Genomic DNA, 17496 nt, shown 5'->3' on the forward strand with positions numbered 1-17496 from the left:
AAGAAGGTGCGGGCTTGAACGGGTCTCAAACTACGGAATCAAAGTTAATGTAAAATTTAACAAGGTTATATTTTCTTTTCAAAATTAAGAAATAACAAGCACGGCAGGTACAGAGTAGCAAGGCAACAAAAGGTGCAATTACAGTATTTACAGTATTTGGGCTTCGAGCCCCGAATTCACACTTCTAGGGCAATTAGCCCAACTTTACTCCAAAATAAGTTTTAACAGAGGGGCAGAAAACCCCATTCATGCTCAGGAGCACTTGCTCCAAATTACACAGAAAAGCCTCCTCGAGGCATACAACCCTCAATTTTCAAGAAAGAGCCACACGCTCTCAAACTTTAAGCCTCTCAAAGGCCACACCAAACTCCACCTTCAAGTTGTCCTCTCAGGACATAGACACAGGGGTAAAATACCCAACCTACTGAGGTCTATTAAGTGAGAAAAGGATTAATTACATGACCTCTAAAATAACAATTTGAGAGGAGGCGATCCGCCCTCCTAATACCTTTTGTTAAAAACCTAACCTGGCTCTAGGCCGCTAATGCAAGGGCTAGTCCCATACTAAAGAGGTGACTTATGGAAGGAAACAATTTACCTTACATTAAGGAAGAATCGGTTGAGAGAAATAAGTTCACCTCAAAGCAATATGAGTGGGAGCTCGAGAGGGTTAAGCACTCTCTATCCCGATATGCAGTTTAAAAGATAGAATAGATACTAAGTGTCTTTATATTTTAAGGAAGGTTCACATTATGGAAAAACTTCGGACCCGCCCCGAGAGTTAAACTGCTGAGCTAGCAAAGGAAGAAGTTATTAATCGGTCATTACCTTGTTGTTGACCGCTGCCGAAGAAAGAGGTGCTTCCCGCCCCCTGCTATGTACTTTACACACTAAAAGATGGAACAGAAGTGGCGCAGAGACCCAAAAATCAGCAGTTTATATACTCTCGCGGAAAGTTCGAGGCGTTTCAGGGAAGAAAACACCCGCCCACAATCACTTTATTGGTTAGGGATAAGCAGCATATTCAAGTTGGGGGAAGATACATCAGATTGGTCAGAAATTAATTAAAGAAATTCGGGATTGGCTAAATACAAAACAAGGGGGAAGAGAGGGGTATACAGCCAACTTAAACAATAACAGAAGGAAATTTAACAAGAAACAAACTTTTGAAATAAAAATTTCTCCAAAAAGCAGTTCTTTCACATCGCACTAGGGTGCACCATTGTAGTTTTTCAGTAGTGTCCTCTAGAAGAGAAAGTTCACACTTCTTACTACCGGTAAAACAAAAATACATCAAAAGTGACACAGTTCAAAAACTCCAAAATTTCCAAGTAGTGACATCTTCTGAGAAACTTGAAAATTAATACCGTCGATAAAGTTCAGACTTCCTCCAGCAGAGGAGTTTCAACTGGCGCAAATTTTAAATTAGCGGCGTGGAGGTGTACCGCCTGGTACAGTGGCCAATAATTATGGTTGCCATGCTAAAATGTTGCTTTATGAAAAGTTTATCCTTGTTATCCTAAAAAGGAATGTTATGGGTCTACATTATCTGTAAATCATTCTAAAGTTTGTGAGAAGATTTTGGGTAGCAGTTTCTTCCTTTGTTTTGATTGTTCAAACTCTGTGGTCTTTAATGAAAGTGGGAAAATGCATTACTGGACTTCAGCTATGTTATCTCTTGGACTTTTTTCAAATCCCATGATAATCTGTGTATGTAATTACAAAGTCAATTGTCTAATATATTTCATTATCTGAATTGTCGAATGATGGTCCTTTTCTCATTTCTGGTACCTACCACGGAAACCTCTCCCAGTGTTGCTTCCTATCACTCTGCTCGTTACTGTTTGTTTTACACAGAATCTTGGCCTCATCAACCTTATTAGGAGAATTGGTGACATATTCTCGTCTTTGCTTTGGAATCATCTTGTTTTTCAAACAGCGCCGATGCAAATAAACTATGCCATAATAATTTATGTTGCACTAATGCGTTACAACGCTACCGACAACACCTGATGCAAGAACTGAAACAATGCTTTAGAACGGAATATCTGTCCCAGCTTATCCAGCGCCCCAAAGGAAAAGGAACATCGACTTTGAAGGAAGGTGATGTGGTTCTGGTTGGTTGCGAGCAACAGAAGAGAGTGGAGTGGCCACTAGCAAGAATAGTGCCTCTCTTTCCTGGTAAGGACGCTGTATCTCGGGTAGCCAAGTTAGGACTCAAAGATGGAACACTGATAAGACCTATTGAATGACTGTACCCTCTGGAGATAGACACTCGTGAGGACCCCTTAGTTTCCAAAGCCTCTTCACCTGATAACATTCGCCATGGGTACAGAAACCGTAGTGGTCGCAGAGTGGTCCCCAAAACAAAATACTCCTCTTAAGTTATAGACTATGGAACTGTGCTGAAGAAAGAGTTCTGTGATATTCGCAGGCATAAGTTATTTGTGATATCGAAGTGACTGAAATTATTCCCACAATTTCAGGGTGGGGGAAATGTTGAGAATTTAAATTGTTTTGAATTGTGTAGTATTTTTACTCTCTTTTGTTTTTTTGTTTTTTTTGGTTGTGTATCATGGCGACTCTTGGACCAGTGAAGTGAATTAGTGTTGTTGTCTAAATCAGGAGGTCAGTTAGATTGCATAGCCATAGATCTTTCCAAAGCCTTTGATAGAGTGGAACATGGAATATTATTAAAGAAATTGGAGGGAATAGGATTGGACGTAAGGGTTACACGTTGGATAAAAGCATTTCTAAATTCAAGGGTTCAGAAAGTCAAAGTAGGAAATAATGTATCTCAGGAAGAGAAAGTTTGGAAGGGAATTGCACAGGGTAGTATAATCGGTCCGTTACTTTTCTTAATATACGCAAATGATTTAGGGAACAATATAACATCAAAAATAAGATTGTATGCAGATGACATAATTGTTTATAGAGAAATAAACAACATTGAGGATTGTTCAGAATTACAAAGGGACCTTGAAAGTATCCAACAATGGGTTGAAGAAAATAATATGAAGGTTAATGGAGGCAAATCAACTGTTACAACTTTTACAAACAGGAGCTTTAAAACTGAATTTGAATATACTTTGGATGAGGTAGTTATCCCAAAAGATGGCAAGTGCAAATACTTAGGTGTGAGATTTGAAAGTAATTTGCACTGGAAGGGTCATATTGATGACATTGTTGGGAAAGCATACAGATCATTACATGTCATAATGAGGCTACTTAAAGGATGCAACAAAGAATTAAAAGAAAAAAGTTACTTGAGTATGGTTCGTCCATTATTGGAATATGCAAACAGTGTTTGGGATCCTCACCAAGAATACCTAATAAAAGAAATAGATAGTGTGCAGAGGAAAGCAGCAAGATTTGTAACAGGGGATTTCAGGAGAAAGAGTAGTGTATCAGAAATGTTAAAGGAACTTGGGTGGGAAACTTTAAGTAAGAGAAGGGAGAAAACTAGACTTACAGGATTATATAGAGCCTATACAGGAGAAGAAGCATGGGGAGATATCTGTGAGAGGCTTCAGTTGGAAAATAATTATATCGGCAGGACTGACCACAAATATAAAATTAGAAGGAATTTTAGCAGAAGCGATTGGGGTAAATTTTCATTCATTGGGAAGGGTGTGAAGGAGTGGAACAGTTTACCAGGGGTAGTGTTTGATCCTTTTCCAAAATCTGTACAGATATTCAAGAAGAGAATAAACAGCAACAGAGAAAATAAATGAAATGTTAGAGGGCATTCGACCAGTGCAGGTTATTGTATATAAAAAAATGTGTGTGAATAAATTAATTCCATCCCCTGGTCTAAGGAGTTTGGACAGCCAAAGTAGGGGACTGCCTGTAGGGGTGAAGTACAGTGGGGACTTCGAGGGCCCTGGGACCGCTACGGTAGCTGTGAAGGCCCTTCAGGAACTCTGAAAAGTGGTGGCAAAAGGGGCTCTGGTTAAGACGCAGCAGGTCGTTATGCTACTTAGGATCCAGAACGGGTAAAAAAAAAAAAAAAAAGTAAATAAATAAATGCAATGTAAATATTAATGTTATACCAGTTTTATAGTATCATTTGAAGCAATTCCACATACTGTATATCAGTTGACTATATTTGTAAGTAGGACAGGATATATTATAAGTAGAATTTTGTAAACAATATAAATTTATTAAGGATGAGCTGTGTGTTTAATAGAAAACATTGTTAGCGTAAATTGTATAATATTGTATTATAGGAAAAATTTTCTTCTCTTGTTAATTTAATATTTAGTGCTTGACAATAATGTATTTTAGTGTACCATTTGCCACCGAGGTAGACACCTCATTTGCAAATAAAGAGATTTTGATTTGAACTTGTAGTAGGAGGATTGAAGTTCCACTCTATTTCTTGAAACCTACATTGTTGCTGAAGTTCTTGGAGTTCTAGGCCTTTTAATGCATTGGAAGCCCCAACAAAATTAGTACCATTGTCAGAATAGATAATGGATGGGCGGCCCCTTCTAGCGATAAATCTTCTCAGTGAAAGAATGAAAGCTTTGGTACTTAATGACGAAACTAGTTCCAAATGGACTGCGCAGAAGATGGCACAGGTGTAGAGAACAATCCATACCTTAGAATTACCTCTCAGAATTAATGGTCCTGCCATGTCAATGCCAACCACTTCGAAAACATTGGCATCCTTTACTCGATCATTAGGTAGAGGGACAGACTCTGTTTCAGCATTCTTTAGTTTGACGTTTACACTGCAGACATCTTGCTATCACTTTCTTTACAATGCTCCTAGCTTGCACTATCCAATACCTTTTCCTCAAATAAGCCATTAAAAACTGCAAACCAGCATGACAATGAAGTTGATGTTGCTCCATAATCAGTGCCTCAACTATTTTATGTTCCTTAGGTAGCAACAATGGGCATCTGAAGTTCATTAGATCCTCTCTCATCACAATCTTGGTCTTCACTAGGATGAGACCTTCCTCGTCTCTGACAACATTTATCCCATTGACGTTATCACCTTCAGCTGGGAATGAATCTGATTGAATACCTTTGATGACAATCAGCTCTACTGCCTTTATTTCTGAAAAGTGTAGGGTACCTACATGGCAGTTAATCTTCCTTGCATTACTACAGAATCTAAGAATCCATGCCACAACCGTAACTCGTTGAGAAAAACTCAAATTTCTTGTCATTTCTAGACTTAGCTTTGTAATAGTGCAGTCCAACTTCTTCCTTTCTGCTAGGATTGTGGTTTTATCCTCATTGTCTTCCAGCTGATTAAATGGCCACTCTTCTTCTTGTCGTTTTAACCATTCTGGACCTTTCCACCACGACGATTCCTTAAGCTGGGTCGGATAACATCCTCTTGATATGAGATTAGCCGGATTGTGTATTCCTGGAATATGTTTCCAGTCCTCTGGACTTGTTAAACTCCTGATCTCTTTTACTCTGTTGCCAACAAATGTAACCCATGGTTCGTCTCTTCTTATCCAGGCTAATGCGGTTGAAGAATCACTCCAGAAATATTCTCTCACATTTTGTAGATGTAGAGCAGACTTAACTGTTGATGAAGAATCACTCCAGAAATATTCTCTCACATTTTGTAGATGTAGAGCAGACTCAACTCATGGTGCGAGTCTACTTCCAACTAGGCAGCCTAATAATTCCAGCCTGGGAATAGTGATGGTTATAAGTGGGGCTACCCTGGCTTTAGCTAACAGCAGCTGCACTGAAACTTCCTGGTCACTTTCAGTTTGTAAAAAGATCACAGCAGCATAAGCGTGTTGGCTAGCGTCTACGAAGGTGTGAAGCGACCATCGATTCCTTTCCTTCACACCACCTGTGATTAGTCAAGGAACTTACACTTTCCTTAAGCAGTTTATTTCCTGATAACGCTTACAAAATTCATCAGTGATACTCTCAGGTAATGGTGTGTCCCACTTCTGTTTGACCTTCTTGGTTTCATTTTCTACGCACCATGCCTTCTGCAACAAGCGCTTGAATGGGAGAAGTGCTGGAGTGAGAAACCCAATGATTTAAAGATAAAAATTTCATGATGTTCTGTATTAAACTGTATCACAATTAAATTGAAATAACAAATAAGGTAGTTCAACCTATTCAATACAAATAAGTAAGAAATGTAGTGTTACATTCCTATTTAATTATAAGCGGAAGAGGTACCGGTTTCGACCCCAATCCGGGTCATCATTCTATGAATCCTTCTTTCTTCCACTCGATGAAAATCTGATCGTACCTGGTGAATAGGTTTGCCTTCATCAGCTTGTCAGTTGTAGATTCAAGTCTCTTCTCTGCAATGTGATTATTGTAACTGATCTCGGGGTGACCTTTTCTCCATGGGAGGTTTATTATTTAGCGACCATTGCCATCTCATTTCAAAGTGCTAAGGGGATTCTGTTTGACCTCTTCAGTCATTTTGCCTTCTACCTGATCACAGATACCAATAGTCTCCAGGTTCCAAAGCTCAGATATGGTTCGCATATCGTCACAAGCCATTGAGGTGGTGAGGTTACTCAAATTAACATCAACAGATTGGTTTTGCCTCTCACCAGCCAAAGTCCATCCGAGTTTTGTTTCCACAGCTAGGAGTCCATTCTTCATTTGGACTGTCTTTCCTGTGAGAATCTTGGTGTATACTTCCATTCCTATGAGGAGCTCAATCTCAGGGAAATCATCACCAAGGTCACTGATCCATATCCTCTTCATTTTCAACTCTTGCAACAAGTCCGAAGATCTTGACACTCGTGGAATTGACTGACAAATTCTAGGATGATCCCGTAACTCTATTTCACAATTGAATTGTCCATCATTTCTTCCAATGTTGATTTTGTATCTTTTGTATTTAATGCTAGAAGTTTGATCTCTGCCAAACAAAACATGGGTTACTATTTCTTCTGCACAAGATTCTAGCCTCAACTCTTTAACTGTACTCTGAAGGAGGTACCTTCGTTGTTAGCCACAGTCTAAGAATGCTCGTACTGTTTTCTGTTTACCATTCCCTTGTAATTTGACCATCCGTGTTTGTAGGACAACTTGATTTATACAAGTATGGTTAGCTAGGTTGGATGTGACTTGAGTTGGTTGCGTTTCCTTTTAAATCTTAGATTCACTCTTCTCAGCTCGTGATAAATCAGGACACATAACAGCAATGTGCTTATTTCCACAAAGTAAGCAGTTCTTAGCTAAGTGGTTAGGTTTTGTACACAAATAGCAACGACCTTTTTCTTTCATTTTTGATCTACGGTCTTCTATACTCATTTTCCTAGTAAAAGAACATTTATCACTTTCATGAGATTTACTACAGAAAATGCATGACACTGGAGGACTGTTGTTGTAAAGTGCAGCAACAGTAGGAACGGGTCTGTCTACAGGGTCTTTATTATGTTTCTTCTCCGTCCTGGTGGAACCTAACCTCTTCTCATTCTTACTTTTCACAGCCAAATTACTAAATCCTGCTTGTGCTAGGAGAATCTGCTGCTCGTTTTGGACTTCAGTACGTAGAAATTTCATGAGGCACTCAAGTCGAGACCCAATTTCTCCATTTGTACTTCCTTCTTGTTTCGAGAACCGACTTCATTGCCAGGCTCGTAATGTCTCTTCTGGGAGGCTAGTTTCGACTAATGGAAAGAGCCATGTACTTGGGTCTGTGCAGATGCTAGATTCAAATTACTGAGGGATCGAAGGTGAGACTCTAGCTTGATTAACAAGGTGGCTAATGGAAGCTTGTCCTCTTGCGTCGCATTTGAAATCGCTAACTTCAGTAATTCCCTGACATACACTTGTAATAGAAGATTCGCTCTTCCAAACCGTTCTTGTAGAGTTTGAATGACCTTCAGGTAATTTTCTGACGTCTGTGGATAAGTAAGCACAATTTCCTGAGGTTCAGTTCCTATTTCCATAACTTGCAATAAATACTGAAATTTGTCACTACCATGCAGACTATCATCTTCGTGAATCTTCTGAAATTGCGACCAAAAACTTAACCACTCATGTAAATCACCATTAAATTTCTTCATTTCAATCTTAGGAAGTTTATAAGTTCTCCTCCTATCCTGACTATGACATGAGGCCTCTTCATGTGCCTCACTTAAAGAACTGTCTGATCTACGGTGCGCCAAAACATTATTCACCTGTACACGTATAACCTCAAATTCGTCGTTATACTTCTCGGAAGTTTCTTTTTCTGATACAATTACAGTCATATCATCATTGCTATCTAAAAGTGCCTCCATTATTTTGCTGTCTAATTCACGAAGCTCTGACATTAATGCCTCTAAACGACTGAAATTTGAAGTAAGTGCATCATTAAAATCGGGAGATGTACCTGTTGCGAGGATTCCCTTTATGTCTTTTATGTTCTTTGTGAAGCATTTTCTCACAGGTATCCTACCTTTCTTCAGTTTCTCCATATTTATTCCTTCTCGACTTGGAAGAAATAGTATCTCGGAACCACGTGCTATTGTACGGTACTTCAAATTCCTTCTCTTCTAGGACAGGAATAAACTCACAGCATCCATCACGTCGGGGTCACCACTATGTTGTAATAAACTCAATCTGACTCCATAGATTCAATATATTTACTATTTAAACTAAATAACAAAACACAATCGTGATAGATTACAGACTTAGACAACAACACCAATTCACTTCAGTGGTCCAAGAGTCGCTACGATACACAACCAAAAAAAACAAAAGAGAGTAAAAATACTACACAGTTCAAAACAATTTAAATTCTCAACAGGCATGATGTTTTAGTTTTCTCCCGCACTGATATACGTTGCCTTATAGCACAATAGCGACAAAGGCCGAGGTATTTAAAACATAACACTTCTCACACCACTCAATCGTGAATACACTAATAATGCAAACTGTCGAAACATCTCTGACAGCGACAATAATGAGCAATAAAAATTACTACAGCTGAGGGCAAATAACGTGGGCTAATGGCCAAGGGTCTCTGTTAACATCACAATCACCTGCGCTGCTACCAAGCGGGTGTCCCACCAACATCTTGAACTCTCTTACGGATGAACGGAGAAGATGTCGCACTTCCTCTTCGATACGCTATGGTAGAAAGAAGTAAGGAAATCCTTCCCAACATTGTCACCCGGTCACTGCGTTTTGTATGAGGATCTACGTGACTGGCAGCTCATTGTTCTGAGAACCTTCCCCTAAGGAACCTCAAGGTACATTCTAAAATGTCTTTCGGGTATCAGTGTGTCTAGAAACTATTGCACCATGTTAAAGGTGATAGGCATCAGATACTGAGAAAGAAGAATTATCTACAATCTGGTCAGAAGTCAGTCTGCAGTGATAAGAATCAAAGGCTATGAAAAAGAACAACAATCCAGAAAGGAGTGAGGCAAGGCTGCAGTTTGCCTCTTATACTTTTCATTGTTTACTTAGAACAGGCAGTACAAGAAATCAAAGAGGAATTTTGAAAAGGCATCACAATTCAAGGGGAGGAAATCAAAACTCTGAGATTTGCCGATGATATTATTATTTCATCTGAGTCTGCCTGCAGAAGATCTGGAGGAATGGTATGGACAGAGTCTTGGGGAAAGAGTAAAAGATGAAAATAAATAAGTCCAAAACAAAAGTAATGGAGTGCAGGCAGGTGATGCAGGAAATATTAGATTAGGAAATGAAGTCTTAATTGAAGTAGATGAATATTGTCACTTGGGTAGTAAGATAACTAACGATGGCAGAAGAAAGGACGACACATAAAATGCAGACCAGCACAAGCAAGGAAGGCTTTTCTTAAGAAAATAAATTTGCTGACTGCAAACACTGATATAGGAATTAGAAAGATGTTTTTAAAGACTTTCTTCTGGAGTGTGGAATTGTATGGAAGTGAAACATGGACCATATCTAGCTCAGAAAGGCAGAGAATAGGAGCTTTTAAAATGTGGTATTACAGAAGAATGCTGAAGGTGAGATGGGTAAATCGAATCACGAATGAAGAGATACTGAATCGAATTTGTGAGAGGTGAACAGTTTGGTGAAATTTGACCAGAAGAAGAGCTAGACTGATAGAACGCATCTTAAGAAACCCAGGACTTGTTCAGTTGGTTTTTGAAGGAAGTGTACGCACTGAAAATGGCAGGTTTAGACCAAAGTATTAACATGACACATAGATTAGAGTAGTTACGCAGAAATGATTAGTAAAGGATAGGGTGGCTTCGAGGGCTGCATCAAAGCAGTCTATGGACTGATGACCCAAACAATAATATAGATATCATGCATTTATGGTTGCCTTTTTACATCCTAAAAAATTATCACTGTATTCACACTTATTCCACTGCTCATTATCATCTTGGTTTAGCAGTTCCTCACACGGGAGGTTGTAAATTTGAATCTAGTGTGTTGTGAATGGACAAATGACAAATAAGTGATGTGGAAAGCACTGCATTCCATTCACGTTTGAGGTGGATGTCAGCTATGACGGTGTATCAGGGATGAGCAGCTCACTGTCAGTACGACTAGGCATGGTCTCACATGGCAGTTCAGTGATCCCTGCTGTGTATGGGGTTCCGAAGCAAACAGATTGTCATTGCATCTCTGCTAGTTTTAGGGGCATTCGCAGAAAAGGTCTCTATGTGCATTACGGTATTGGAATTGGATGTCTGCTGATTGATTGCAGTCTCTCCAATGAGTCCCATTAGACGCATGAACACTCACAGCAGAGAACTAACGCTGTGCTACCATTGCTGGAAGAACATAAGTTGATGGCTCTCTGGGGGATGTTTACATCGCATTTTCTGAGACCACTCTGCATGTGACAGGCACACTTAATTGATTTTGTTATGAATCCGTTTTGGCTGGTCATTTATGTCCATATATACTGGGGTGGATGGGATCTTCTTTCAGTACTGTGAGATTTGTCACACTGATAGAAATGAGCAGTATTGCTTGGAATAACTTGATTTCCAAGTTCTTCCATAGCCTGCTAATTTCCCAAAGTTGAAGCTAATTCAGCACCGGTAGGACCAGATCTTGTATATTATCTCTTTACATTTCCATACCATGTTCCTTACATTCTGTTAGAATTATTTCCTGCTTGTACCCTTCTGCTGATCTCCTTATTCAAGCTTGCATCTTGCATTATTTCACTTCCCAAATATTTCAAGTATTCAACAATCTCAAAGTTTTGTCCCCTGATACTAATGATTCCTTTTCCTTCTCTTTCTCCTCTTGTCATCACCACTGTTTTGCTCTTTTCCATACTGATTTTCATACCATATTTCTCAGTACTGTCATTTAAAGCCTCTAGTTGGATTTGCACTTCTGTATTGTTGACTCCCAGATTACTATGTCATCTGCAAACAACAATATTCTCATATATTCGTATTTTCATATGGATTTCAACAGGGCAGGTCAACAATAGACCCTATATATAATGAGTGTACTGATGAAAAGACAGTGGGAATATGGGAAAGATCTGGTGATAGTATTCCTTGATCTAGAGAAGGTATACAATAGTGTTAATAGAGAAAAGGTGTGAGAAATCCTGGAAAGAAAACAATGCAGAAGGCAATCAAGGGAACTAGTCAAAGCAATGTATAAGAATTATTCCAGTTGTGTCCAGACCTCAGGGGGAGAACAGATTGGTTTAGAAACCAAAATGGACTGAGACACAGAAGTGTATTGTTTATAACAGTTATGAATGTGAATTATTCTTCTTTTCTTCTTTGTCGTTTAGGCCTACTGAGGACCACGGGGTTCGTATTTACTCTTCAGTAAAGTTGTTGCTTACTTCTTCTTTCAGTACTTGTTCATTTACTGACTATGAGCCAGCTTTCTCTCCTCTGTCCACTTAGTTCCTGTAGTCTTCTTACTTGTAAGGGACATTGGGAAAACTCCCTGTCGGATGGCTTGACGGAACAGTAGTCGGTCACGGGTTTGTTCCAGTGGGATATCTACTTGTTCCATATCCGACTTAACTGATGTGACCCCATTTGTTCTTAGAAGCCTTGCTTCTTCCCGTTACTGTGAATATCTTGTTGGCGAGTCTTTCCGAATCCAGACGGGCGAAGTGTCGATAAAAGGTCAAACGCCTTTTCCTTTTAGACTTGACGATGTCCTCCTGGTGTTCATACAGTTCATCATTATGACGGATTCTGTAAATGCTTCCTTCCTCTGTAATTGGTCCTAATATCCTCCTCAGAATCTTTCTCTCTTTTAACTCCAGTTTTCTGAACAGGCCCTTCCTGGCCATTACAAGGCATTCAGAAGCATACAGAACAGATGGTTTGACGACCGAGTTGTAGTGTCTGAGTTTGAGGTTCTTGGAGAGGCACTTAGATGTAAAGATACTATGACAGGAGTGATAAGCCCTTTCAAACTTGGTACATCTGGCATCTATGGCTAGGTTCTCACTCTGATTCGCAGAGATCTATTCTCCCAAGTACTTAACTGCAGGTACGTTTCGTATGGTTCTGTGAGAGGAATTGTAATAGGGGCCTCCTTGATGTTGGTTATAAATTCAGCCTTCTGGATGCTGATCTTCAAAGCAGTCTTAACTGCTACACTATAAAGAAACTGTAAGTTGTATGTAGCCTCTATATTGTACACCAGTAGAATGAGGTCATTAGCAAAGGCTAGGCATGGGATAGTGAGATTGTCTCTCTTGTACCCAAGCTTCAGTCCAGCTCCCAGTGGTAGCATCATTCTCCATTCCCTAATGATCTTTTTCAGAACACACTTGAAGAGAATGCTGGAGAGACCATCACCCTGTCTAACTCCTGTTCTGATTGGAAAGCTTTCGGATAGTTCATCTCTGAACCTGACCTTGGATGTCGTGTTCCTCAGAGTGGCTTGAACTAATTGTACAGCCTTCGCATCCAGACCAAGTTCCCATAGTATGGAGGAAAGGGTGTGTCCATCCACAGAGTTATATGCTTTCTGAAAATCTACTAGGACCGCCACCCAGGGATGTCCACCTCGGCTTCTGTAATTGAGAACTGTCTTAAGATTGTGTATCTGTTCTGGACAAGATCTAGTATTACGGAAACTAGCTTGTTATTCACATAATTGTGAGTCTAGCTGTGTGGTGACACTATTGAGCAGGGCTACAGAGAGGATCTTGTAGGTAATTTGTAACAAGGAAATACCTCTATAAATGTTGAGGTCTGTCTTACTTCCCTTCTTATGGAGGGGATGAATCACAGCAGACGTCCATCCTTCGGGTAGGGACTCTGTTGTCCATATGTCCTTTATGATTTGATAGATGCTCTGCAAGGACTGGTCATCTGTATGTTTCCACATCTCAGCAACTATGCCCTCTTTACCTGAAGCCTTGTTGTTTTTGAGACCACTGATAAAGTCCATTATTTCTTCTCTCGTAGATGGTTGAGAATCAGGGTTCTTGTTTGAAGGCTCATGAAAAATAAGCTTTTCTTTAGGTTCCTCCATGTTTAGTAGCTTCTGGAAATAATCTGCGAGAGTTTTGGTGCTGTGTGTATTGTTTAGAAGTTTTTTTCATCTGGCCCATGGAGGATGAGGGTAAGAGCTGTGTGCTGGGTCGTTTGCTTCTTAATGTGACACTCCGGAGATAAAAATATATTTTTTACCTAATGCATGGATTTTCACAAAACTGTGTGGGTCATCGCCATTAGACCTATCTGTGTCGGTGCGACGTAAAGCCAATAGCAAACATAAATAAAACTGTGTGGGTCATCGCCATTAGACCTATCTGTGTCGGTGCGACGTAAAGCTAATAGCAAACACAAACAAAACTGTGTGGGTCGTCGCCATTAGACCTATCTGTGTCGGTGCGACGTGAAGCCAACAGCAAACATTAACAAAACTGTGTGGGTCATCGCCATTAGACCTATCTGTGTCGGTGCGACGTAAAGCCAATAGCAAACATAAACAAAACTTTGTGGGTCGTCGCCATTAGACCCACCTGTGTCGGTGCGACGTAAAGCCAATAGCAAACAGAAACAAAACTTTGTGGGTCGTCGCCATTAGACCTATCTGTGTCGGTGCGACGTAAAGCCAATAGCAAACATAAACAAAACTTTGTGGGTCGTCGCCATTAGACCTATCTGTGTCGGTGCGACGTAAAGCCAATAGCAAACATAAACAAAACTTTGTGGGTCGTCGCCATTAGACCTAGCTGTGTCGGTGCGACGTAAAGCCAATAGCAAACATAAACAAAACTTTGTGGGTCATCGCCATTAGACCTATCTGTGTCGGTGCGACGTAAAGCCAATAGCAAACATAAACAAAACTTTGTGGGTCATCGCCATTAGACCTATCTGTGTCGGTGCGACGTAAAACCAATAGCAAACACAAACAAAACTTTGTGGGAATGTTACCTACATAAAAGTAGAGATATCATTCATATACCATTAATAGTTTTTCAAAAAAACATTTTCTTTAATTTTTTGAAATTTTTAATTCCATTTTTTCATGAAATTCAATTGTCATTTTAATGTAAATTTGTAATTATGTAGATAATAATTCTTTTAAAAGCACTACATATCGATTTTTCTGTACATAATTTATATAAGAAGATCATACTAAAGTATGTGTAATTTTTACGTTCTAAAATTTTGGTCTTAAAAATCTCTACTACTTGAAAAAATTCTGCAATAAAAAATTCTCTATGCGGGTTTCTTAATATAGCTGCGATACATACACCATACAAATTTTGTTACAATTGGCTGAATACTATGGGAGAAAAATGGGATTTAAATGTAAAAATTGCAATTGGCAGGAAAATTAAAGCAAAGTTCAAGTGATGTTTTCTTCCTGATTCATTACCTGAAAGTCAACAGAACCGTATGTTTTTCCTTCCCTTCCTATCTTAGCAGCTTCTGTACGAATACTGGTAACTCTGGAAGCTTGTCTCTTCTTCTTCTCCAAAGAACAGAAAATGATTCACCTGCATTTTGCTTTTCACATTGCAACCTTTCCTGAGTCAAAGTTATGGGTATTGTAGTTTCTGTCATGTCATGATTGTTGGGTATAGGTGGAGGACGTGCATGGCTTGAAGTTGATGTGACACTTTCCTGATGAGAACAGTCTGATTCCCATAACATTTCATGACCTTTTGTCCCGGATTTCTTCAATGGAGACTCCTGTTCGGTAGTAGCTGATCCCCATATCTTTCCTATCAAAAGTTCAGCAAGCCGTCACTTAGCTAAGGCTGATTAATGTTTATGCATATTGTTTGTTCCCTTGAATACAAGATATCAATTATTACAGCACACTATCTTTCAATAATAACAGTATCTTGATATGCAACTACAAGACGTTACTTGCGCGCGTACTCACAAAAGTAAACAGACTGGCTACCACCACAGAACCCACAAAAAGGATTAAACAAACAAGAATAATGAAATTTATAGTTGTCAGCACTTTTGTAGTACCATCAGGAATACCAATACAAGCATAAAATCTTGCTCAATGACAGTCGAGTACTGAAATATTAGTTTGTGACAGGCTTTATAAATTCATTCAGAAATATGGTAAATCTTAGAGCTTGAGTCTGTATAAATATATGGGCTGTTGGCCCATCCCATGGATGCATAATTGCAAAGAACATGCATATTTGATTGAATGGAAACATGACAATGATATCATTACCTAACAAAACAGTTCAGCAGATGCCACGCCCATTTCTGCTTTGTGCAGACTGGCAAACAAAGCATTATCAAAGTGATAAATTGTTTGAATTCATTGAAATAACTTTGTGATAAGAAGGAAAAACCTCAATCCTTTCAAATTCAATCATTAAAAAATATTGCCATAATGACCAAAATATCGATTTTTATCTCTGGAGTCCTTAAGTCCTTTCTTTCTTTATTTATTTATTTGTTTATTTGTTTATTTGTTTATTTATTTATTTATTTATTTATTTATTTATTTATTTATTTATTTATTTATTTATTTATTTATTTATTTATTTATTTATTTATTTATTTATTTTAGCAGTGGTGAAGTTAGTGTTCGAGGGGCCCCTCTTACACTTAACCACATAATTTACAGATAATACATATTTAAAAGAAATGTACTATTCTATTATAAAATCTAAAAGCTAAAAATTACAGATTTGGACAACATATAATGAAAAAAGAAAGCAGAGTAAACAAATAAAATTGAATAAAATAAAATAAAATAAATCCAGTGCATAAAGATAAAAAGAAAGAGACAAAGTCGTAATGAAAAAGTAAGATACAAACTGAAAAATATAAGCAATGCAAAAAGAGAACACAATTAAAGAATAGGCTCCTAAGGTAATTTCTCTTGACTCTGCGGATGGTGTTCGCTGTAGCTTTTCTTTGCATGAGGAAGGCTTCATAATTGGCTTCAGTTTTATGTGGGTTCCACCTAGTCCAGACTTTACGCCTTCTGTAACCTCATCACACTTTGTACTCCACCATGGATGTTTGCCTTTGGTTGATAAGGCAGGGATAGTTTCCTGGATGTGTATTGTTATATAAAAGTTTATTTTTATACTTGTTATACAAACTTTAACCATCATAAAATGACAAAGTCATATTTAAAAAACAGCGTTGCTGAATCACAATACAGTAAAAGAATAGAAACACAGAGTATATGAGCATGAATCATGTTACTTTGTTATAACTGGCTTTCAGAATTAAACTCCATCATTAATAACATATGGTATCTTCAATTTATGTTACAACATACCTGAAAGTGGTATGTCCAACCATTTTGCTTGGAATAACTTAACTTCCAAGTTCTTTCCTCGTCCCCTAATTCCTGAAGCTGTTCTTAAGACACTAATTTCCACCACTGATATAGACTGTCTGTCTATTATTTTGCTGTATTATACAAAACCTTGTTGACTAGTTTTTTAATAACTTTTGACTGTAGTTGGAATGTATAATTATGATAGATTTTTAGCACTTTGTTCTGATTGCTTGGTGGTAGATTATGAAGAGAGTATAATTAACAGGTAGCATGTTTCATTAAACCTGCCATACCATTGTATCCTGTATCCATTGCTGAATCTTTTATCAGTTGTATTGTCTTTCAAGACTTGCTGTTCTAGTTTATCTTTAGATGTAGGGTAATAATTCTGTTTTCCCCCTTGAGCATTGTTGAAGGCATTATCCTTCTTTTACTGGTGTTGCTTTTTTAGTGATGTAATGTGATTTTTTTTTTCTTCAGCGGAGGTCATGCACCTTCATATGTGTACCGGCTGCTGAGTGAATTGTACCATCCTGAAGATCGTGACTTTTAAGAGCTAACTGTTGTAATAAAAGCAATAAACAACTGTAAATATAGAAAATGTGTCTTTCTTCAAACAATCCTGGCCCTGATGTTCCACCTTATAATGCATGACCCTGAATAAACTAAGAGTCAGTTAACCCGGCATTACTCGCTAAGTCTTTTTGTGTGCCATTACTCGCTAGTGAGCGCTGCGCTCACCTTAATTTTAAAAGGCCAAAATAAACTTGGTTATAAATCAAAAGAGTATAGAAAGGGTAAAACAATATACATACCTTGGAACCA

General features: G+C 38.5%; 1 protein-coding gene across 1 annotated transcript in view; it reads left to right on the forward strand.

Moving 5' to 3' along the window:
• The window catches only part of eIF2Bbeta (eukaryotic translation initiation factor 2B subunit beta), a 134582-nt gene extending 117310 nt beyond the window's left edge, over nt 1-17272 (forward strand). Inside the window, exon 8 of the mRNA XM_067152646.2 lies at nt 17152-17272. Within this exon, the coding sequence (XP_067008747.1) occupies nt 17152-17224 (73 nt within the window). The 3' untranslated portion in view covers nt 17225-17272. The remainder of the gene's footprint in view (nt 1-17151) is intronic.
• The last annotated feature ends 224 nt before the right edge of the window (nt 17273-17496 follow it).

This window comes from Anabrus simplex, chromosome 8, assembly GCF_040414725.1.
Source record: "Anabrus simplex isolate iqAnaSimp1 chromosome 8, ASM4041472v1, whole genome shotgun sequence".
NCBI lineage: Eukaryota > Metazoa > Arthropoda > Insecta > Orthoptera > Tettigoniidae > Anabrus > Anabrus simplex.